The 25,314-nt window shown below is 42.0% G+C and overlaps 2 protein-coding genes across 2 annotated transcripts in view; both read left to right on the top strand.

Annotated features, from left to right (window-relative positions):
- LOC134437150 (uncharacterized) overlaps nt 1-13,713 on the top strand; it is a 51,195-nt gene extending 37,482 nt beyond the window's left edge. The window contains exons 13-20 of the mRNA XM_063186614.1: nt 2,328-2,427; nt 3,529-3,568; nt 3,791-3,842; nt 4,056-4,164; nt 6,471-6,554; nt 10,343-10,466; nt 11,485-11,575; nt 12,807-13,713. Coding sequence (XP_063042684.1) covers nt 2,328-2,427; nt 3,529-3,568; nt 3,791-3,842; nt 4,056-4,164; nt 6,471-6,554; nt 10,343-10,466; nt 11,485-11,575; nt 12,807-12,881 — 675 coding nt within the window. The 3' untranslated portion in view covers nt 12,882-13,713. The remainder of the gene's footprint in view (nt 1-2,327; nt 2,428-3,528; nt 3,569-3,790; nt 3,843-4,055; nt 4,165-6,470; nt 6,555-10,342; nt 10,467-11,484; nt 11,576-12,806) is intronic.
- Nucleotides 13,714-21,440: 7,727 nt separating this feature from the next.
- On the top strand, nt 21,441-24,635 carry LOC134437856 (lecithin retinol acyltransferase-like). The gene is made up of 2 exons (XM_063187409.1): nt 21,441-22,749; nt 23,334-24,635. Exons 1-2 carry the CDS (start codon nt 22,198-22,200, stop codon nt 23,484-23,486), a joined length of 705 nt encoding a protein of 234 aa, XP_063043479.1. The 5' UTR covers nt 21,441-22,197; the 3' UTR covers nt 23,487-24,635.
- Nucleotides 24,636-25,314: the final 679 nt, after the last annotated feature.

Below are 25,314 nucleotides of genomic sequence, written 5' to 3'. Positions count from 1 at the left end.
AATGCTTTCCTATGAAAAGATATACTCAAAATTCTGCAAAACTGTGAGGGGTGTATTCACTTTCGTGATATACTGTAGTAATGCATTTACACTGAGCTATGAGTTTTAATCACTCTTGTAGGTATGACATGCCAACTTCAATCTGTTAACATAGTTGTTGTTGTCCTACTATTCTCTACAATACACTAATTGGACACTTATTACCTTCGCCAGAAGGTTATGTTTTGACCGCTGTGTATTTATTTATTTATTTGTGAATATGTTTGTTTGTTTGTTTGTTTGTACTTCGTATAACTCAGACAGAACTGAGCCAATTTTTATGAAATTTGGTGGGATGATTGGTCATGACCCAAGGAACAATCGATTAGTTTTTGGGAGTGATTGGGTCAAAGGTCAAAGGTCAAGGTCAAAATGTTTGTTTGTACTTCGTATAACTCAGACAGAACTGAGCCGATTTTTATGAAATTTAGTGGGATGATTGGTCATGACCCAAGGAACAATCGATTACTTTTTGGGAGTGATTGGGTTAAAGGTCAAAGTCAAGGTCACGAAAAGGTCAAAAACGTAAATTCAGCCGATTTTTATGAAATTTACTGGGATGATTGGTCATGACCCAAGGAACAATCGATTAGTTTTTGGGAGTGATTGGGTCAAAGGTCAAAGGTCAAGGTCAAAATGTTTGTTTGTACTTCGTATAACTCAGACAGAACTGAGCCGATTTTTATGAAATTTAGTGGGATGATTGGTCATGACCCAAGGAACAATCGATTACTTTTTGGGAGTGATTGGGTAAAAGGTCAAAGGTCAAGGTCACGAAAAGGTCAAAAACGTAAATTAAGCCCATTTTTATGAAATTTAGTGGGATGATTGGTCATGACCCAAGGAACAATCGATTACTTTTTGGGAGTGATTGGGTCAAAGGTCAAGGTCAAGGTCACGAAAAGGTCAAAAACGTTTTTCTTTGCCAAGCACTATATGCCAGAACAACGTGTGCATGCGGAATTGAATAAGAGGTCAAGACTGGGCCAAAAATGTAATATTACGATATTCCGGTCCGATTTACATGAAACTAACACCAAAATTTGGAGAATGTTATGCCCCACACTCTGAAGATGGCCAGAAAAAAATAAGTGGCGTAGGCGAAGGTTTGCGCTCTACCGAGTGCCCATTCTAGTTTCATATGTACTTAATTATTAGTAATGTATGAACGCAATATGCTTTTGTCACACATTTTTTAAATGTAAAATATTGCATATTTTACCTCCAATTAACCTTTTGTGGGTAAACGGTTGTATTTCTTTACTTGAGACATATTTTATTGAATTCCTTGACCCAAAAATGTATACTTTGACACCAAGTTTGTCATCAGTAATAACAAGCGAAGTTATAGACTCTAGGCCTATAGGAAATTTCTGATGCATTGGCGGCCATTGTGACGCTAAGCTATGAGTTTTAATCACTATTGTTGGTATGGCATGCCTACCTCAAACTGTGAACATAGTTGTTGTTGTCCTACTCTCTACAATACACTATTTGAACACTTATTTGATAAGTATTTAACTAACGTATGAACGCAATATGCTTTTGGCACAGGTTTTTCTAATTTAAAAAAATCACATATTTTACCTCCAATTAACCTTTTGTGGGTAAACGGTTGTTTTTCTTTACTTGAGACATATTTTATTGAATTCCTTGACCCCAAAAATGTATACTTTGACACCAAGTTTGTCATCATAGCGGTAACAGAAGCAAAGTTATAGACTCTATAGGGAATTTTCGATGCATTGGCGGCCATTTTGACGCTAAGCTATGAGTTTTAATCACTATTGTGGGTATAACATGCCTACCTCAAACTGTGAACATAGTTGTTGTTGTCCTACTCTCTACAATACACTTATTGAACACTTATTTGATATGTATTTAACTAACGTATGAACGCAATATGCTTTTGTCACACATTTTTTTAATTGAAAAATCGCATATTTTACCTCCAATTATCATTTTATGGATAAACTGTTGTTTTTCTTTACTTGAGACATATTTTATTGGATTCCTTGACCCCAAAAATGTATACTTTGACACCAAGTTTGTCATCATAGCGGTAACAGAAGCAAAGTTATAGACTCTATAGAGAATTTTTCGATGCATTGGCGGCCATTTTGAAAAAACGTGTTTATTTCCGAAAAAAAGAGTGATCTCACTTGTGTCTTAGGATAAATTTGTTTGTATGACCCTAAGGTACTTCCATGCCAAAGGGGACCTTTGCATCATGACTTGAAGTCAAAGGCCCTTTTTTTTGTCTTAACCTCTCTACTATATCCCTGTAGAGTACGCGAGAGGCAGTCCTCTGGATGTCCGTCCATCACAAACAGAAGAAGGCCCTGGAAATGTTCGCCAGGGAGATCGCGCCTGCTGGAACTGGCATGGGTAGGTGACTGAAAACATGCCTGGCTTTGCCATACGTAGGCTCCAGTCAAACTGGCACTAATGCCTCTTTTCCACTACCAGTTTCCTGGTAGGCCCAGTGCTTGAAGTGGGGGGGGACTCAGGGGAACCCAGTTCCCCTTCTTCATAATTTTCATCATCAGCATTCCGGCAGAACTTATCTCGTGCGCCACATTTAAGTCTAAAATAAGTTTTTCAAATGCCTGCAGGTAATAAGCCTCCAAAAACGTGACTTGTACTGATTTGGTACTGATGAGACTGTCGAAAAATCAGGGTTTCTACACTTCTTTTTGGATAGTATTTTCGGATGACTAGGATTCCTGCACCTCTTTTTTTCCCCACTTCAAGCAGTGGGTAGGCCTACAGCTTGCTTGACACAGCGCGACTCGGCTGCAACTTTTTTGCTTTTTGAATAGGCACGACACAGCTCAATCGTGACGCAATAAGTGGCGTCCGAGTCACGCTGTGTTGAGCTGTAGGCCTCCCAGAAAACCAACAGTGGAAAAGAGGTATTAGGGGCCTGCTGACTTGTGACGAAGATTCACCAACCTTGAAACCTTGTTGTGTAGTGTCAGAAGGGTTTACTTTTAAAGGGGTATGCCACTATTTTGGGGCTTAATACAGTTAAAATCCTTGGCCAGGGTTTATAAAGGTGGTACAGTGTCTTATTTTTCATGTAAGCTGTTGTCTTGCTTTAAGACAAGTTAAAAGACGGAGCATGTCACTAAGCTAGTGAAAGTCAATGGATCCATTGACTTTCACTAGCTTAGCGACATATTCCATTTTTTAACCTGTCTTAAAGCAAGACAACACTTAACATGAAAAATAAGATACTTTACAACTTTTATAAACCCCAGCCAACGATTTAACTGTATTAAGCCCAAAAATAGTTGCATACCCCTTTAAGCAAGTGGATTTCCCTTTGGAGCTTGAAAGATATCAGGAGGATCTCTGAAACAGATCTGTAGACCACAGTTGTATATTGTCTGTATAGATTCAGTGTGTTCTGTGTCTTATCTGGGTTACTATATAATGCCCTGTATATGTACTTCACTGATTTGTCTGTTTCGTGTTTTTCTGTAGCGCCTGGACTGACTGGGATTGTAGGCGGCCGACCCAGAGTGTAAGTGCAGCTTGTTTCTGAATTACACATACAAATACACCACTATTGCATGCACTACACAAATACTGTTAATATATCACACATATTTATATATTTGATATTTATACAATTTTTCATACTAATTATGGTTTTCCACTCTCTCTCTCTCTCTCTCTCTCTCTCTCTCTCTCTCTCTCTCTCTCTCTCTCTCTCTCTCTCTCACCCACCCCTTGCGCCCTCCAGGTCTCCTGTGCTAAAGCCATTCTTCTTCCTCCATCCTAAAGCAGAGGTTAAGGTAAAGCTTCTTGTTTTACTTTGTGTGTCTGTTTTTGCGTCTCTGATTCATCAAGCTAAGGAGCCCATCTCATCAGCCATGCATTTGTCTTTTTCCTCGTCTGTCTGTCTCCATGTCTCCATGACGCTCTCTCTCTCTCTCTCTCTCTCTCTCTCTCTCTCTCTCTCTCTCTCTCTCTCTCTCTCTCTCTCTCTCTCTCTCTCTCTCTCTCAGATTGACATCCATATGAATGGGGAGCTGGTGGAGACCCTAACAGAAGTGGCGCCGTCCAAAGGAGACGTCTCACCACCTCCGCCCTCACAAGCCCCTGAGACCACTTCAGGTAGGTTGGCCTTTCATATTCCAGATTGATACCATACCATATTAACATACCATATACTCAGGGCTGGATTAACCCACAGGCTAGACATGGCTGCAGCATATGGGCCCCCACTTGGCCAAAGGGAGGTGGGGAGAGTGGAGGACGGAACTGTGACAAGATGCAGTCTTGAGATTTGTCCACACATATGTTATTTTTAATTTCTAGCTCGGAATTATGTCGCTGGCTATGTAGTTTTGCCGCGAAATTTGCATTCTGAGGGGGCCTCCATCAAACTGGAGCCTAGGGGCCCCAATCCATCTTAATCCGGCCCTGCATATACTGACAACTAGAAATGCACTCAGAAAATGCAGATCTCCTATGTTGATGGAACATCTGACTATGTTACAAGCTGAGTCTTTCTGCCTTGCTTTGTGGTGTTAAAAACTGCAGCAAAATTCGCCTTATCCCGTAATGGTGAAGAATCGTTAAAAAAAAAATCCTGGATCTGGGTCGTGATCCGGATCACCACCAAAATGTTATCACTTTGAGTTATCCTACTGACAGACAGACAAACCAATACGACTGAAAACATAACCTCCTTGGCGGAGGTAATTAACGGACCATCCAATCTTCAATAAAAAATCGTTCTGTAGCTGCTGCGGTTTAATAGTTTGGGCATTGGTCTTAGGATGAAAGTTTTGTAGGTTCAAAACCTGTATTGTGCATGTGATTCTACTCGGCCTAGTTAATTAAGGGCAATTTGAAATGGAAATTTGAAGTGCTCTCACCTAGCTGCAATTGTTGAGATATTTTTCTTGTTACCTAGTGTTCTGTGCATGTGTACTTTAACTGCAGCAACATTACTCTTGCTCTGTTTTTTTCCATACTGAACGAATATGTATTTCATAGGTGGGGACAGCGTTTTAGTTTTGCCTAATCTTTAGTTTCAACATTAGTTAAAACGTCCATGTCACTGTGTTGTAATATCAAAGTTCCGTTTTCTCAGAATCATAAGATATTGTGCAAGTTTGATTGTAGAAGTGCTGCATATTCACAAGTATTGCATACAGCACAAGTTATTTGAAGTTCATATTTGGCTCTACCAAACTACCAAACCCTGGCCTGCTGTGTGTGTGTGTGTGTGTGTGTGTGTGTGTGTGTGTGTGTGTGTGTGTGTGTGTGTGTGTGTGTGTGTGTGTGTGCGTGCGTGCGTGCGTGCGTGCGTGCGTGCGTGCGTGCGTGCGTGCGTGCGTGCGTGCGTGCGTGCGTGCGTGCGTGCGTGCGTGGGTCATTTTTCTACCTTAATTTTTCCCCCACCCAATTACTGTCCTGTCCATAAAGGCACACAATAGAACAAAAATAAACTGAAAGTGTGTGTGTGTGTGTGTGTGTATGGGGAGGGGGGGGGTGTTCATGAATGTACACTACACTATAAGTGAACACTTGACGCACAGTATACTACTAGTGGAGCCATTGGATCATTTCCCCAGACTTCTCAGAGTGAGGAGTCTGCACACTTAGAATCCTTTTTGTTGTGTTTTTTAATTTTTTCATGGCAGGATAACGTTTGAAAAAATAAAACACAACAAAAAGGATTCAAAGTGTGCGGACTCCTCACTCTGAAAACTACAGTTGACCTTCGTCCTGCACCTTTCCCTGGGATGTACACAATCCTCTCCTTCAACCCAGACTACTCAGAACCGTCTCCTCTGTCTTCCCCATCTCTTCCTCTCTGTTGGCGAGAAATCTGTAATGAATTTTGTGAACAGAGATTTGGGGTGGGGGTTGAGTAGGAAGGGGGTGTGGAGTGGAGTGGGGTGGAGTGGAGAGGAGGGGAGAGGGTGAATGAACAAGTCCTCCTCCTCGAGGAAAAAAAAGTGGTGTGTGTATGTGTCTGTTCTCTCTGATAATTTGGAGGGGGTAACAACCACAGAAATGTCCTGACGGGGAGCCTTGTCCACATATCCGCACACATCTGTTCTGGGTGCGTTTCTCGACAAGTTAGAAACTTACTTGGTTGCAATGCAATTTCCCATTGAAAACCTAGTAAGTTGCTAGCAACAATGCTTCTGAGAAACGGGGTCCTGGTTGTGTGTGTGTGTGTTTGCGTGCGTGCGTGCGTGCATGCTTGCGTGCGTGCGTTGTCTATTTATTGTTGCTGTGTGTGAGGGCCTGTTTATCGTTGATATCTGTATCTGTTCGTTTCAGTTTAAATTGCACATTGGGGTCTGGCAAAGCGTAATTTAAATTTTCTGAGAAAAGGATTGAAAACATAGGGAATTGATGATAGAAAATGCACTTTGTCTTTTACTTTGACTTTGTTTCAGATCTACCCAGTGGCCCGCACAACTACCGTCTGGAAGATTTGGCCTACACCCGCAGTGGAGACAAAGGCGACTCTGCTAACATCGGTGAGACGTCTTCCTATTTTAAGTGCCACATAGGGGCGGTCCTTGGGGTGGGTCGACCGGGCAATTGCCAGCGTCGAAACCTTGCCGCTGTTTACATAGCGAAAATCGTGACTTATCCACACATGTTATTTCTGCACTATTACCATTCTATTATACTATAACATGATATTACTGTTCTTTAACAGCTGCTATGCTGATTGTTAGGAGGATTTTGCGGGGTGTTTTTGTTTTTCTTTTTTTTTGGGGGGGGGGCGTGTAATGTGTTGCGCCGTGGTGGGAGGTGGAGTCAAAATCATTGTAGGATTGCCACTGGGGCCAGTGTACTCTGCTGTGCTGACACCACAGCACTTCCCCACGGAGATTTCATAAGGGTCACTCAACAATAATCTATACACATTTTCCTCTTCCCCAAATGAGAATGATATGGCACTGATTTAAAACTTGTGTAATGATGTGTATGTTTGGTTGTCTTTCTGTTTCGGCCCCACTTAGTATATCACATCACTTACCCCATGGGAGATTTATATGTTTACAACAATAATCTATACTTTTATCATGTGGCTGGATGTTCACTGTTTGGCTGTTAACTACATAGGCTGTTTGGCTGTCAGCGTGTGTGTGAGTGAGTGTTTGAGAAAACGAGCAAGAGGAGTGTGTGTGTGTGTGTGTGTCTGTCTGTCTGTCTGTCTGTCTGTCTGTCTGTCTGTCTGTCTGATGGAGAAAGAGAGGCACAGATGGATAACAATAATCTATATTTTTATCATGTGGCTGGATGTTCACTGTTTGGCTGTTAACCACTTTGGCTGTTTGGCTGTCAGCGTGTGTGTGAGTGAGTGTTAGAGAAAACGAGCAAGAGAAGCACACGCGTGCGTGCGTGCGTGCGTGCGTGTGTGTGTGTGTCTGTCTGTCTGTCTGTCTGTCTGTCTGTCTGATGGAGAAAGAGGCACAGATGGACTGGATATACATTGTCTGTGTTTTGAAAAGCACTTGGATGATAAGAGGCACAGACAGAACTCTCTCCTCAAGTCTGATTGTGCCTTGGCAGCAGATCTTGTCTCTCGAAGCACAAAACGTCTGGTGTTCCTCCACTCTTTTTAACGGGACAAACAGGATGTTTTTTGCGATGGTTAGGGCGAACAGCACTGCAAATGCGGAACACAACTAGAGGGCACGCTACAGTGCAGAGTGGGAGCACCGCTAGCCAAGACGACACAATCGCCGCTGTCTGTTCAGTGTCAGCACAAATTGAAGACTTGGACAACACAAGACTGCTGTAGCTGTTGTTTCCATCAATTTCATTATTTTTGCATGCACTGTCCTTGCACTGCGGCAGACATTGTCACCAAGACGAATCACGAGCTTCACAATAGGTTTTATATTACATTGTGACATGCAATCAATATCAGGCCAATGTGCGGAACTTGTTTTTTTGTGAAGTTCTCTGGTGTTTATTTTTTCTTTTCTAGATGATAAAGAGGCCTGCCCTGATTCATTTTCCTTATTTTCTATTATTTATTATGTTTTTGACCATGAATTAGGCCTACTTTTCACAGAACACCAACTCGGCTATTAACAGTTGCTGCTGCTGCTGCTGGAAAAAAATGAGTTATGAGTTAAAGAAATGAATACTCAGGATTAGAGCTTCACAGTACTTACAGTATTTGGGTTAGTTGTAGTAGGACCCTTTATTTAGATTCTGTATGTCCTCAGAAGTGTACAAAACCATATTACCCAGTCATGAGAAATCATACACTAATGAAACTAGTTTTTGATGGTATTAATGTCATACTAGGCAAGGCAAGTTATTTGTATAGCACATTTCATATGCAGATACAATTCAATGTGCTTCTCAAAAAATAAGAAATAAAATAAAGGAAACAAGAAAGAATTAAGAGTCAAAGAAAATTAAAATATTGAGGTAAAACATAAAATAATTAGAATACATGACCCACATCATTTAGAGCTGCTAGGGAAAGGCATCTGAGAACAGCTTAGTTTTGAGTCCAGATTTAAAGCCATCAATAGTGTGTACATTTTTACGTCCTCTGGAAGCTGGTTCCAATGCTTTACAGCAGGAGCTAAAGGCTGCCTGTCCACACTTTCTTTTGACTTTTAGAAACACCAGCAAATTCTTCTCAGTTGACCTTAGTGACCTGGTTGGTGCATACTGCTGAAACATATCCAGTAGGTAGCGGGGTCCCATCCCATTTAATGATTTAAACATAGGAAGTAATGCCTTAAAATCAGTTCTATAGCTCACTGGGAGCCGATGCAGCCATCTCTAAATTGGAGTAATGTGGTCAAACTTCTTTTTTTTTGTAAGAACCCTTTCTGCCACATTTTGGACTAGTTGAAGCTGTTTGATGGGTCTTTTTGAAGAGGCCTGTAAAAAGGCTATTCCAGTAATCAACCCTATTAGCAATGAAGGCGTGTATGAGCTTCTCCAGATTATGTTTTGACATGAGGCCTCTAAGTTTAGAAATGTTTTGTAGGTGGTAAAATGAAGACTTAATAATGGCTTTCATGTCAGTCTTTAGGTCACTGAGTTTAAGTCACTGTCAATAATGACATCAAGGTCTTTTAACTTGTATCCCTTGCTTTCAGCCCCTTGGTTTCAAGGACTGTAGCAATCTTTAGACTCTCCTCCCCTTTTCCCAAGTACAATTACTAGTTTTATCTGTGTTCAGCTGGAGGAAATTATGAGACATCCAGTTGTTAATTTGGTCAATGCAATGATAGAGTGACTTAAGAGGGGCGTAGAGTTGGGTATCATCAGCACAGCTATGGCAATGTATTGAGTTATTCTTCATACATTTTCCGAGTGGCAGCATATACAGAAAGAATAATGGTGGTCCCAGGATGGATCCCTTGGGGCCCCACAGTTCAGAGACATGAGGTTTGGCTTCCAATGGCAAAAAAACTTTGTTCTTTGTATGTACCATTGTAACCAGTTTATCACTATGCCTGTAAAACCAACCCAGTGTTCCAGTCTATGTTGGAGTATTGTGTGATCAACTGTGTGGAACGCTGCCCTTAAGTCTAATAGCACCAAGACTGATGTTTTGCCACCATCAGAGTTCAAACACACATAGAAACGTGAAAGAAAACAGAATAATCATCAGAAAGGCCAAGTCCTTGATGGTAGCACAATCGTTCAAACCCTTTGTTATGACTAAGTCTAGAGTGTGACATTGAAACAGTGCCTTGGAAATAATTTCTATCCCCCCTCCCTGTTTATTCTGCCTTTCAGTTCTAATGAAATTTAAGTGGGCGGGGAGTTGCTTCAATAAGGCTGATACAGCTATTTGATTTTTCCATCCAGGTTTCAGTCGCAAGTTAAAAAAAATCAAGGTTATGGGTACAAATTAGGTCATTCAAAAGGCTTGTGTTTGAGAGATCTGGCAATCTGCAGGGCTTATTTGACACTGAGCATTGGAATCATTTCCACTGAAGCATTCTGAGGTTATTAAGGGACAGGACTGAGATTCGCCAGGTCTACCCTCTTGGCAGTCCTCGCAGGAATAGAGAGATTGTATTGAAAGTGTTTCTGTTTGTTTGTACATGTAACAGTGATTACTCGACTGCCTCTCCGAAAATATTTGAAAATGTTTTGTTTGTTTGTACATACACAACCTCTCTTAAAATATTAAAAATGTTTTTCTTTGTAAATAAAGGAGTGATCCTCTTGAAATATTTCAGACTTTTTTATTTGTTTGTTTGTAAATAAAGGCTCACCACCCTTTCGTGCAATAATTAATATGATTTTGTTTCTTTCTTTGTAAATAAAGGAGTAATCGCTCGCCATCCTCTCTTCTTCCCCTACTTGAAGAAGTACCTGAGCGCCGCAGTTGTGCAGGAGTACTTCCAGCACCTCATCCAATCAGACGGCTCCGATCGACCGGCTGTCACCAGGTAGACAATCACAGTGCTGCAGGCAGATTATGGGGGCGGGGCCACACGACACAGAGGAGAACGGCTGGGTTGAGCAGCAGCGGGGGCAGGTGCCGTGTCAATATGTGCTAGCTGTCGAGCAGACCTACCAAGCCATTACAGTACACTACAATACTGCCCATAGGGGTTAAGTTTAGGAGCAGGGTTTGGGTTTAAGGCTATATTAAAAGCCTATTGATAGCTCATCTCAACGAAGCAGCCCACATCGACAGAACACCAGTTCACCAGCAGGACAATCTCCCCGCTGCTGAAACGCAATAAGCTCTTTCAGTATTTTTTAATCCACTAATCATGACTGTAATGCCCTACACAGCGAGGCAAAAGGGCAGGTGTATAGTTCTATTTACGTAGACTGGAATTTGACTTTATTACACCTTTTTTATCAGTTGTGACTAATTGGTGTCCTTATTCATAGGGGTTGCGTTTCAAGCCCTACCCCTTAGTTCTTCGTTTGAAGGGGCACGGGGAAGGGGAAGGGATAGGGGTAGAAATTAGAAATGGCATTGGCCCTAAATATCATCTCATCTCTCCTTCTCTTATTAGTAAAGAACACAAAAGCCTTTTTGTTTAACCAAGTTCCCACACGTAAATGTGTGTCAATCAAGTAACATGCTTATATGTGTCTGTGTGTGTCTGTGTGACTTTTCGGTCGGTCCTAACAGCCATTAAATATGTTATTTTGTTGATGAAAAAACTAAAAGTGCAAAAATATTTGTTTACTGACAGGTTAGGGTTAGGGATTGTTTTGGTCAGGGCACAGTTTAGCATTCCTTAGTTTTGAATGCTAGCATCATGCATTGGAGTCAATGGAAGGCCCTCACAAAGATAGTAACACAAGTTTGTGTGTGTGTGTGTGTGTGTGTGTGTGTGTGTGTGTGTGTGTGTGTGTGTGTGTGTGTGTGTGTGTGTGTGTGTGTGTGTGTGTGTGTGTGTGTGTGTGTGTGTGTGTGCGTGTGCGCGTGCGCGTGCGCTTTGTCAGGTTTGAGTTGCCCGGCATCAATGGGCTGAACTTCCTCCTGCAGAACTCTCTCGGTGGGGGAGGAATTGCATCCTTACGCAGTGACCCTCAGGTATACCAAACACACACACACACACACACACACACACACACACACACACACACACACACACACACACACACACACACACACACACACACACACACAAGCACTGCATAATGGGTCATTTGCCAGTTTTGCATACAGCTTGTTATAATGCGCACTCGAATTATGACTGTTAGAATAGGAAATCTTAATTGTGCATTAGCAAGTTGGATGGAAATGAAGTGATTTAAATTTAGACAAACAAACCATTTGGGTTCACTTTGCATTATGCACATTAGGCTTTGTGGTCTAAATTTCCATGAATAGGCATGTGGGCTTATTTTTATAAACACACAAGAAAATAACACATTTTTACAAGTAGTAGTAGTACTTGTATGGCGTGCCTATTCATTGCATATTATCTTTGCCAAGGAGATTATGTTTTCGGTCTTGTTGGTTTGATAACTCAAAAAGTTACAGTATGAACAGGTTTTGATGAAATTGGAGTTGTTGGAGATGACAAAAGCAATAAGTGATTCAATTTTGTTGGTGATCCGGATCACAATCTGGATCCACATTTTTTTTAAAGATTCTTCACCATTGTGGGAGAGGGCGAATTTTGAAATTCCAGTTTATTACTCCACACAAACAAGGCAGAAAAACTTGAAAACATTAGGGTGTAACATAGTCAAATGTTCTATCAAACAGCTTCCTTGGCAGATATCTGCACCCTCTGAGTGGATTTCTAGTTATTATGTTGCAATAATGATAATACTATTAATAATGGTGTGATTGTAGTAGAAGAGAATAAAATCAAGTAGATTTGTTTACAAGTAGTAGTAGTAGTAATTATTATCTTGTATTAATGATAGTTCTGTGAAATCAAGTAGAAATATTTACTCATTCAAACCAGTTGTACTTTTTTCTTGTGGCAGGAGCATTAAAATAAAGTAACAATGTCAGTCTGTGTTTTATCTGTAATTTTAAGGACCCGGTCAAAAGTGAAATGTTCATCTCAAGGCACTATTCTCTAATGAAGAACTTGAAAACTGAAATTTGAAATGTTATGGGTAGCGCTTATGGGAAGATGCATGAAAAGAAAGTAAAAATGTTTGTTGTGTATGCCTTGTTTCTGTAGGATAAAACTTACGTGTATGAGTCTTGCCTCACTGATGCTAAATTAATTTCAGTGAAAACTGACAATAACTGACAATTTCGTAAATGTCTAAAATGACGTTGTCTCTCCATGTTTGTGTAGGGCAAAGCTTATGGGCAGATGCTGCTGGACTATGAGCTGAAAGGACTTCCTGATCTGAAATCACTGGTGGACTAAAACCTGATGTGCCTCTCATGTTGCAAAGAAAACACACACACACACACGCACACACACTCACACACACAAACAGGTTACAAAGGAAACACACACTTTCTCTCTCACACACTCAGGGTTGGTCTGGGACAAAGACATTTTTGCATGCCTCCTAAAATGTGGGCTTGTCTAATAATACATGGGAAACCTAACAGCGTCAACCTCTGATGACTGTCGGCCCACCAGGAAATGCCCTCTTTGCCAGATTACACACACACACACACACACACACACACACACACACACACACACACACACACACACACACACACACACACACACACACACACACACACACACACACACACACACACACTGAACTTTTTTCAGTTTTTCATAAGGCCAGTCCAAATTTTGAACAAAAACCACTGAACAATCACTGAACTGTGTTTTATTTCATAACTTTACTTGCATTAACATAACACCTGTTTTTACACACCAAATTGCTGCTTGTATTGCTGAGATTGATATCTCCTGCCTTTTTTCCTGCAGTAACATATAACTCTGTAGGAAAACGAACAACCATTCAAAATGAAATCACAAATGATATAGACCAAGAGGTACAATGACATGTGTGTTCTATCAAGACTCTGATTCATTTTAACAGGATGTCGGCCTTATATGCCATAACAGAATAATTCAGTAGCACGCCATAATTGTTTGCCACAATGTAATGAAAATAACAGCACTTTGTTAGGATACGTTTATAGTTCAGTTGCATAGCTTGGACATACTGTATTTTTCTATTGTATAATGGGACGTTGCCTTGTAAGAAACAATACAATTTTACTTCTGATGTGGTGCTAAACATTTTTATTCTTTCTTCATTGGGACCAAAGTACGTTTTCAGGGTTTCACTTACAAAAAACAATATCTGTCAGTGGTTTGTCAGGCACAACATACTGAAACAATTATATATCATTACGATGTCTACCAGACCACGGACATTGGAGACTTTGTATCTTCTGAGAAGACTTTATACTTCATGCCTAGCAAGTAGAATCTTCTTTTCTTTCATTTGTGGTGTGTGTGTGCGTGCGTGCGTGCTTGCATGCTTGCATGCGTGTGTGCAAGAAAGAGAAAAAAAGTGCTTTCTGTGTACACCCACTTTGCAGGAACCACAATGGAAGTGAAGAGGGTCAGTCGCCATATCAGTGTCCCAAATCTGGTTTTGTTCAGTGCTGTCTGCTCTGTTAAAACACTCTCTCACACACACTCACACACAATAAGAGATTTTATAATCAGTAAATACTCCCATTATTTACACGTACAGTAGAACCACAACATTCAAAAGTCAAGTCAAAGGGAGTAACATATTTGTATCTCAACATATCTTTGTAACATATCTTTGTAACATGCATTAACACAGATTTGGTCCAATGTGCAGTTAAAACTAAACATTCTAATGTAGACATTAACAACACACACACACACACACACACACACACACACACACACACACACACACACACACCAACAAGAACACAGACACAAGTACACACACACACACACACACACACACACACACACACACACACACACACACACACACACACACACACACACACACACACACACACACACACACACACACACACACACAAGTACACAGATGCACGACCAATAGACACAGACATACAGGCATGTGCTGAAGAGTGTGCACACACGCAGTACTGTATGTGTGCAAGATGCAATAAGTATAGCGTAAGCCAGATCTTGTTTGGTTTTACCATTAGGCAATTAAGCAATTGCCTAAGGCCCCAACAAAATCTGCCCCCTGTAGTCCCAGCCATGGTTAACACCAGCAAAAATATTTCAAGCAAGCCACATGTCTCTATTTCGCCTAGGACCCCCAGGTGGGTAGAACTGACACGGCGTGGCCCATGGAATGTTCATGGAGTGTTCTTCAGTGTGTTGATGAGCCTCCTGCCATAGAGAAGAACATAGGCAGTGTTGCCAGATGTACGATAACTATGGTATTTGTAGCATAATTTTGTCCCATGTACGATCAAAAACACAATATACGATAATTTCAGTTTTCACTCAGTTCACTTGGTTGCCTTGAAACAGTCATTTGGTTCATGTGCAATAATTTCCTCGGAAAAAGTCCCGCAAAAAAATAATTTTGAGATTTTGGTACAATAGTTCAACATATTCCGTCTGGCAACACTGAGCGTAGGCTAATTGCACCTTTAATGCAGGCTTTACGTCCTATTTCTCAACTACACTACATGTGTTTCCTACTATAGGAGGAATTCCTGGTGCTAATGCAGACGTCTTTGACTGGCCTAATGATGTGGAGCCGGTGTGTTAAATCCTGTGTGTGTGTGTGTGTGTGTGTGTGTGTGTGTGTGTGTGTGTGTGTGTGTGTGTGTGTGTGTGTGTGTGTGTGTGTGTGTGTGTGTGTGTGTTTTATGGTGGTTTGTTAAACGGGGCCCCTCACACTTCAGAGTGGCTGTAAAGACAGGTCTGCAGTCTAGTTGATCACTTTCATCTTAATCAGGACCAGGAAGCCAACAATGTGCATGCATACATGCGCGTACACCATAAATGCATGTGTGTGTATGTGTGCGTGCGTGCACCCCTGTTGCTAGAGCAGCACCCCTCAGATTCTTAAATTACACCACCTATGCTGGTAACGGATGTAAAAAAAATGTATTCATACTTCATACTTCTCTTGGTTTACTAGACTATTTGTAACCCTGTAGTCTGGCGTCAGAAAACCAGTCAAGAGTGTTTCCTCGTTTTGTTTTTGTTTGTGTTGAATACACTCCATTATGATGGAATGAACAATGGCTGTCCTGACCTCTTTTCAACCGTTAATGACTAATCGTCGATCCATCTGAAGTCATCGTGTTTTGTTTCTTTTGACCATTTGCGTATATCTGCCATCATGGGTTGCCCATGATAACCTAGCTAGGGTGCAAGAATCAGGTAAAAAAAAAAAAAAAACTGCAGTTGCAGCTGCATTTGCCTTTCCCTTTCCACTCTGGTATGACACTGTGAGAAATCCTGTAAAGCCAGGAATCCTGTTAAAAAAATAAAATAAAACGGCTGTCGAGGCACGCAAGTTCATGTGGGCTTGTAAACATTCCGCAACAGTTTGGAAACTTCCTTAGTGATTGCTGACCTGACAGTGACCCACAGCTATCGCAACAGTCTGCTTTCTGTGTGTGTGTGTGGTTGACTGTTGACTGTTTTCTCGTATAAAAACCTCAGTCCCTGTAAATGGCCGCACACAGAACCTTGTGTGGAGACTCCAAAACCACAGGCTTTCTGGGACTACATCCACAGCCTCACAGCGGCTAACGCTGTGGTTGTCATGCATTTGCAACTTTCTTGACCTTGTTTGACATTGGTCCCTATTTGTCCTACCAGTTACGTCAGTTCGCACATAGACAGGTAACAATGGGTTGTGTATATTCATGGGACATACAGTATATCACGAAAGTGAATACACTCCTCACAGTTTTTGCAGATTTTTTAGTATATCTTTTCACAGGAAAGCATTACAGAAATTTCACACCGCTTCAATTTCTTGTTCACTCAGAAAAAAACAAAATACAGCCATTAATGTCTGAACATGTACTCACAAAAGTGAGTACACCCCAGATGAAAATCCGGTAGAGAAGGGGCTGTGTTTGCTCGAATCGTCTCAAAATGAAACGAAATGAAAAGGGAGGTCATCAGTGTGCGTTTCAACCTTTCTTTGCATTGAACTTTTACATTTTGAGTCTGCATCTGGCTTAAATAGATTGGTGTGAGATTTTAATGCAATCCTATGGAGAATATCATGATCTGCTTCAGTAGTCACAGTGCATGTTGACATGCATGTTTCTTTTAGGTGTATTTCAGATTGCCAATGTTGACAGCATTCATGCATCCCCAAACCATGTCAGTCCCACTGCCATGCTTGGCTATTGAGAGGATACACTTTTTTTGTTGTAAAACTCACTTGTTTACCACCACACATGCTTAACACCATCTGAAGCAAATTTGTTTATCTTGGTCTCAAGAGAGATGAACAGACCAAGGATATGGATCACTGGAACCATGCCGTGTGATCTGAAGAGACCAAGATAAACAAATATACTTTAGATGGTGTCAAGCATGTGTTGTGGTAGTGCGTTTTACAAAATAAAGTGTATCCAATCAAAAGCCAAGCATGGTAGTGGGACTGACATGGTTTGGGGATGCATGGATGCTGTCAACATTGGTAATCTGAAATACAGACGGCATGGTTGACCCCCCTTCCTCGGTTTGCTACTGGTCGAGGCTAGAAAAGGCTGTGTCAAAGTTTAAGCCAAACATTTTCCTAGTCCCAATAGAATATCTGTTAAAACCACGCCACTGCCTTGAACATGCCTTTACACGGGCCGTTGGAGCTGCTCAAAGTTGGTTGGTTCCCTACAAAGTGGGTGGATTTCACGATTTTTCACGAGCTCAGATGCTTCATATGCATATGCTTCATAGCTCAGATGCTTCATATGCATATTGCCAAGCCAAGCCAAGGGGACCAAGCCAACTCCTGAAAAACAGCTCCACATAATTCCTTCTCCACAAAATGTCACGCTCAATACAGTCCAAAATGTACTTGTTCTCCTGACAACCTCCAAACCCAGACTCATCCATCAGATTGCCAGGTGGAGAGGCGTGATTGATTCATCACGCCAGAGAATGCATCTCCACTTCTGTACAGTCCAGTAGTGCCAATCTTTACACCACTGCATCCGATACTTTGCCTTACACTTGGTGATGTATGACTTGGATGCAGCTGCTAGGTCATGGAAACTCATGCCATGAAGCCCTCTGCACACTGTACTTGGGGTAAGCTTTATATGAAGTTTGGAGCTCTGTGGCAATTTACTGTACAGAAAATTGACCACTTCTTCGCACTATGCGCCTCAGCATCCGTTGAACCCTCTCCATCAGTTTACATGGCCTATACCCCTTTGTGGCTGAGTTGCTGTTGTTCCCAAACTCTTCCATTTTCTTACAATAAAGCAACCAGTCTGATGTGGAATAGGAGTGAGGAAATTTCATGACTGGATTTGCTGGACAGGTGGCATCCTATGACACTTCCACGCTGGAATTCCCTGAGCTTCTAAGAGCAACCCAATTGTTTTACAATGTCTGCATGAAGGTGCTTTATTTTATACTCCAGGCCAGGACAGGCCACGTAATTAGGACTTCTGATTCTGATCATTTGGATGGGTAAGCAAATACATTTGGTAATGTAGTGCATTTTTAACCACTTGTTTTTTTTTTTACCCCCTTTTCTTTTTTCTTTTTCAGTTGCATTTACACAACTTTCAGATACATAAACAGCATTTTACTCGTTCAAACATATGCAGGTTATAAAATATGCATTTTTTATCCACAACATACTTGTAAACCTTATAAACTTGGCTTAAGATCATTTTTTCCCCGTTTTCTGATATTTTTGTGTAAAAAGACAGAAAACCATTCAAAGTAAAAACATCTGTTCACTTTTGACATTTCAGTAATAGTAGATTTGTTTGTCCCGATATGGACAATTTTGTTTTGCAGGGGTAGTACACATTACAAACAAACACAAACTCAAATCTGAATTTCGTTATTGTATATGTTGTAACCACAGAGGTTTGGTGTGTTGAATCATTAGCTGTTGATCTGCGGTGTGGCTATTATAAAACGAGACAAGAGGAAAATTAATTGATTTTACCAACCACCCGGTGATGCTTTAAGACAACAGGTAATTATAGGGCTGCAACCTTTGGGCCATTCATTCATGTTGTGCATTCAACAGTGACAATGACAAAGCACTGAGCGTCTTACTCTTTACACACACTCACAAACTTTCTCCCTCTCTCTTTCTTTCTTTCTCTCTCTCTCTGTCTCTCTCTCACTCACACACACACACACACACACACACACACACACACACACACACACAGTCTTTCGCTCTTTGTCTGTCACTCTGTCTGAGATGTGCTGTGAATGATAAATCGGATGCATTCACTCTGGCCCTCTCAAACTGGCCCTCTCACTCTCCCCATCCAAACTGCTGCCTCAAACACGCACGCACGCACACACACACTTTCTCTCACACATGCAGACGCGCGTGCGCACACACACACACACACACACACACACACACACACACACACACACACACACACACACACACACACACACACTTTCTCTCAGACATGCACACACACACTGTCTCTCTCTCTCTCTCACACACGCACATGAACACACACTCACACAGACGCTTTCTCTCACACATGCCTCACACATGCGCGCACACACACACACACACACACACACACTGCCTCTTGCAGTCTGACTGGTAAACAAACCCGAGAAGATAAATGCCTGTGCATCTATCATCGGCTCCGGCCTGAAAGCCTTCCTGGGCTTCTGGGAAGGGGGAGAGAGAGAAGGAGAGAGAAAGACTGTGTGTGTGTGAGAGAGAGAGAGAGAGAGAGAAAGCGAGAGAGAGAGAGAGCGAGAGAGTCTCTGTGCTGTGTGTGTGTGTGTGTGTGTGTGTGTGTGTGTGTGTGTGTGTGTGTGTGTGTGTGTGTGTGTGTGTCGGTGGGTAATCTTTGCCCTCTCTCCACAGAGAGCATCAACCTCACGCAGGGGCCTCCACTCCCCATCGGCTCCCCATTCATACCCAGCACAGCACTGATCTGGAACCTGTGTGTGTGTGTGTGTGTGTGTGTGTGAGAGAGAGAGAGAGAGAGAGAGAGAGAGAGAGAGAGAGAGAGAGAGAGAGAGAGAGAGAGAGAGAGAGCATTTGCTTCTGTCTGTGTGCTGGTAAGAGAGAGATAGTGTGTGTGTGTGTGGGGGGGGGGTGCATGTGCCTGTAATAGAGAAAAACTGTGTGTGTGTGTGCGTGCATGCGTGTTTGTGTGTGTTGGGGGACTATCAACCCCACATTGAGGCCTCCCCATCCCCATCCCCATCCACTCTCCATTGATTCCCAGCAGCATAGCACTGATCTATCCATACTCCACCACATGTCAGTCAACGGGATGAATAGACCCCCTCTGACCCCCCCTGTGGCTAAATCCTCCTAATTTGACTCAGACCTATTATCTGTCGTCTTTTTTTGCCCTCTCATCTTCTCTTCAGAATCTCTCATTCAGAATCTCAATTCTGCATTTTGTGTTTTGTAACCCTGAGTGGTACTCAGAGCCATCGGCGTGGCCGCATCACCACTGAGCTCGGCGTGCATTCTTTTTCTGTTATCCCCACGCTGTGTCGTCAATTATCCACAGAACATATTCCAGACAATTATCTCACTTGCATTAGCTGTACATAACTTTATTTCATCTGCAAATACTCAGCATCTGTATACACTGTGGCTCACTGCAGTGGCTCCCCAAACTTTTTCTACGGCGACCCCCTTCTGACCCCAAGAATATTTTCCCGACCCCCACTTTGGGACCCACTTGCCTACTGTATTTATCTGAGATGTATTTTGATGCTTTATGTGCTCTTTGAAATGCTAAGCTGTCTTTCGCTGCAACTGTATGCTGAGTAATAATGATGAAGTGTTAATCTACTTTATGTAATACAACCTAATGAACGAACGAATGACGACTGTGTATGATAATGTGCTCTACAAATATCCCAAGCCACTGGTTCAGTAGTCAACCATGTTAAATTAACCTGGGAGAGGTGGTAAATCAGGTAATAAAAGAGCCAGTTGTCCTTAATTGGAAGACACCAGGCAGATATCTCACCACATTTATCTCTCACATCTATCACTTCCCATGTTCTTGAAATACACCCTCCACCCGGGTGCAATGGGGTTATCCTGGCTATAGACCTATCTGTTGAGTTTGTCTCCTCTTATTTAGCCCCCCATGGCTACTCCTCAATAGGTCATTATGGTGTATTCACAGGTCAGTTAGGCAGAAGCGGTATGAGGTGGCCACACACTTTCAACATGACCGTGTCAATTTCAATGTATATTATAGTAGGGCTATATGTGTGCGAAATGGAGTATTCCTGGAAGCATGCTGCATACTCACTGGCTAATGTGAACTCACAGCAGAGAAATTCTCCTTAAAGTGTCAGATTTCTTTATGCGGAGAGCAGATGGGAGAAGTATGAGAGAGCGCAGGAATGGACAAGCTGAGACGGCTGAGCACAGGTAACTTTGCTGTGATTCACACAGATAGAAACGACGTTCTGGTTAGCGAGAAATGCCATTTCACTAGGGTCTGTTAAAAGTCTATCTTTACCTCAGTGAATTAAGCTGCATCATCGTTCTTCACATTATCCTCCTCTCCATCCCATTCATTTGCATTCATTTGTCTTAAATATCACACATACATTTTCTGTTATTCCATTTCTGTTTTTCTTTTTCTTTTTAAAATTCTCTTTTCTATTTCTACACATCTCATCCACTAACATAATCTCCTGCAGGCAACTTTTTTTCACATGATGATTTCATTATCTGAAACCTTCATTGTCCAGGCCTGTCTGGCCTAGAAGTCTAGTATCCCTAGTCTAGTTTTAGGTCAATTAAATACAGGTGTGGCCTATGGGCTTACTGGGAGCAAGGCCCACTTTTTGCTGGTAGTAAAAAGGGGGTCAGTCATGCGTGTGCCAGTTGTGAGGTAATTGATGCCATATGGTGGCTGGGAAACTGGTCGACCACAGGCAAACAAATAGTCCTCAAAAATCCAGCGCCGACAGTTTTTCCCCTCCAGTTCCTGAAGTCTGACCTCTATTTTTTTTTCCATCTGCTGGTAGCCAATCAAAAAGTCAAGACAGTCCAATGTTTACAACGCCCTCGCAGACAGAACTCCTGCTTTAAAACATTCGCTGTAGACATCTTAATTACGCACCAGGCAAGCTGCTGTCATTTGGCTACTTGGTAATATATATATATATATATTCCTTGCTACTTGGGTGATTGAAAACAAGATATTTAGTTGGTGATAGGCTATGGGCAGTTAGGTGACACTTTCGTCCAATAATTAACGGCCTTGCCAGTCCTCAAAGCCGAGTTGTTTCAGGTGGACATCGGTTGGAGAAGCTGGTAGGCGACACTGCGAGGACATGATGACACACACAACTGCAAAAGTTCTGGCGTTCTCGTGTGCTCTCTAAAACCGCTACAAGCAACACTTTCTCTTTATACGGACTCCTTCCAATAGCCTCTTCCACTGGTGAAGTGATGTCATGTCCTTCCCCCCACGGCACCAAGATGCGCGTCTGGTCTGTGTGAGAAATCCAGGGAAAACACTACACTCTGCCGCGGGTACGCACGACTCTCATGATGCTTGACTCGTTGACCTATCTTCTAGAAAAAGTTTTTCTACTCGCACACTTCAACATCTTCAGCCTCATCCCTGTTGCCGAAAAGGAGACGCGAGAAAGAGACATAAAGCCCAGTGAGTGCGAGCCCTCTCCCCGGCCGCTGCGGAGGGGAGACCTACTGGAGGTCCCGCGCACTTTGTTCACCCATTTCGGCATCTTTCTGGGGGACAACAAAGTCGCGCACCTCATACCGGATATATTTCCCGTGCTGACGGGAGATGAATTAAAAATTCAGCAAATGGTGACGAACAACAGATTGCTCCTGGGGGTGCTGTGTAAGCAAGCGACGGTGAGGGTGGACTCCGTCGAAGACTTTGCGTACGGCTCACCTATCCTCATCAACAGCATGGATAACACAATGAAGGAAAAGCCAATGCCAAGTGAAGAAATCGCCAAAAGAGCGGAGATGCTTGTCGGAGGGGTTCCATACAGCCTCTTGTGGAACAACTGTGAGCATTTTGTTACCTACTGCAGGTATGGGTCCGCCGTAAGTCTGCAAACCCAAAAGGTAAGCGGTTTTCATGTAAACGTTACCATTATCTGTTTCTTGCTTCAATCCTTGTGCGCCATTGTCACTCTGTTATTCTGTTGAAATGGTGCTGATTAGAGAGCCGCTACACAATTGTCTGTTTATGGCCAAGTCAGATTTTATGTTATGTCTTACAGCAGAGTAGCCTACAGGCTTATGACGCCCAAACTATTTTTTTTCTCTTTGCAAGTAGCCTATATGTACTAGGGCTCAGGGATGTTGCAGCATAATTGTTGGAAGTATGCGGCAAGAACACCCAACTTTGCTTGCCACCTAAGCGCACTTATTCCTTCATTCAACTGGCCGAGAGCCCCTGGTCTCATTTGAAGGCGTGCAAATTTGTTGTTGGGCACAGGGCATGGTAAGTCGGCGGGGCCTTTATAGCCCTCAAGAAATCCGAGAGAAGAAAAAAAATGGGTCACGAAGAACAGGGCGGTCTTTTTTTCCTCAAGTTTTGGACGCGCAAAAGAAACGCGCAAGGTTATGCAACAGGTATTGTCTCCTCCTTAAATAGTGTCCTTTCATCGCCTTTATGTCTGTTTTTGTTGTGTGTTCTCTCGTAGTTCCTCGAGTTCCTGAAATCAGTTGTCCGGGACCAAAGGAGTATTCTCTTCTCCGTCTTCATTGGACTTGCGTCTATTTATTGGCTGGGAATTGCGCCGGCCACAGCTCTCCCAACCATCCTCATCCCATTCACGTTATGGATGGCGAGTTAAAAGACTCATTTTTTTGGACTCTGCAGTGTGAATGCGTCTGCCGACTGGATTGTAGGCCTACTATGCCGGAACAAAGAGGGCCTATGTTTGGCGCACTGTGTTTACTGAAGGTTGCCAATTCGACAACTGACACTAAAGTCTGAAAACGTTTAAGGGCTGGACAAAAGAAATGATGATTAACTACAGTTCTGTGAAATTTGTAGCAGAGTCATAGGCATACTATTGGCCTATTGTAGATTTAATTTCAGTGTATAGCTGAAGATTTTATTCTTAATTCTTGACTGATGAATTGATGAGTCTGTAATCTTGAAACCTGCTATTAATGGGCCTAATAGGTCTTATGCCTGTTTCTGCAATGTATTTTTTTTACACTGTGTAGTGCTGCTTTTTGTATTAAAGCTCCAGTTTTATGTTATAAAGAAAAGCCTTCCATATATGTTATATACACTAGACTAAAGAATCTGGAGTGTCCATGTTCATTTTAAAACCCATCCTAGCCTATGTGGTGCTTTAAAATTGAAAAAGTGAAAATGGATTGAGGAGAAACTGTTACACAAATAGCCAGTGTTATTAGTTTATCTGTGAGTTCCCAGTCTGTCACTACATTGTTTTATACCTCATAGAAACATACAACTATAAAACCAGCCATTTCATATAGGCCTACAGAAGTATGCCTGAGTTTTTACTTTGCAAACATTTGCCTTAGGCAGACTGGTAGTGAGCCCTGATTGCTGACTGATGGGTTAAACCTCACTGCCACTCATGTCATTTCATGTCACTTTATCACACTTGGTACATTGCTTACAACATTATTCCTTTATAATTCATGCACGACTACTGTAGTGTTAAAGGCAAAATCTATTTATAACATATTAATATGAATGTATTACTATGTAGTTATAATTACATTCAACCAATCACTGGGAAGTACAGATTATAATCAGACCATGGCTTTGGCTACACCTTTTAAGAACTAAAAGAATGCCGCAGGCAAGACTGCATGGTACAGTAGGTGACACTTCTGTCGTGAGTGAAATAGCTAATTAAGTTTGAGGACAAATATGGAGAAAAAAAAGAAAACGGTTAAGTAGCCCAAGTAACAGAAGCATTAAATGCACACGGAAGCCCCTAGCTTTTGTATAGCCTCCACATCACATTTCACTGTTTTAGAGGCCAGTTATCGTGTTATGTAATTGCACGAAGACGGATTACACATAAAACACCTTGAAATAGCTGCAATTTGCGACATTTATGGGACGTGGGTTCGCAGTGGGGGCAGCGGTCAGACTTCACCCTTTTGGCTAGTATTAAATGGCAGAGATTTGGCTAATATCGAACGCTTTAAAATGGGTCAAGTTGCAAACACAATCAGGATTAGTAAATGGTGTGACCAGAAGATCACTGTAAGATTACACTTTACTCATTACGTCTTACATTTTGATAGATTTAACCACTGAAAGTAGCAGATCTGATGTCACCTAAAAACATGACATTCCAGCCTTGTGTCCTACCACTCATCAACTGGGGTGAACGAGTCCTTTACTCTGAAGCCTGAATTGCTTACTAAAGTGAGACCACTGGTGTACTACACTGGCATTCTCAGTATGGCTGACAACTGATCATCTCATTTGTTGGCTTCTTCACAAGTGATATACCTTGGAGTAGAATGGATTTGAAGAGTACCATCACACACAGTATATGGGATTAGAATTTTGGCTAAATTTAGGGTTCCCAATATATTGTCTCTTCTATGGGATCTGTAATGTTCAAGTACAATTCCGGAAGGAGAGGGGAAGAATCCCTATTCCTCAAAGAGTTCAATTTAGTC

Source organism: Engraulis encrasicolus, chromosome 21, assembly GCF_034702125.1.
Source record: "Engraulis encrasicolus isolate BLACKSEA-1 chromosome 21, IST_EnEncr_1.0, whole genome shotgun sequence".
Lineage (NCBI taxonomy): Eukaryota > Metazoa > Chordata > Actinopteri > Clupeiformes > Engraulidae > Engraulis > Engraulis encrasicolus.
The sequence above is the reverse complement of the archived record's forward strand: the minus strand, read 5'-3'. Positions and strand labels throughout refer to the sequence as shown.

Excerpts from the sequence above, each read along its gene's own strand:
- LOC134437856 (XM_063187409.1), top strand. The coding sequence starts at position 22,198 with ATGATGCTTGACTCGTTGACCTATCTTCTAGAAAAAGTTTTTCTACTC. Across the intron at positions 22,750-23,333 it reads TAAGTCTGCAAACCCAAAAG|TTCCTCGAGTTCCTGAAATC; the intron begins GTAAGCGGTTTT and ends GTTCTCTCGTAG.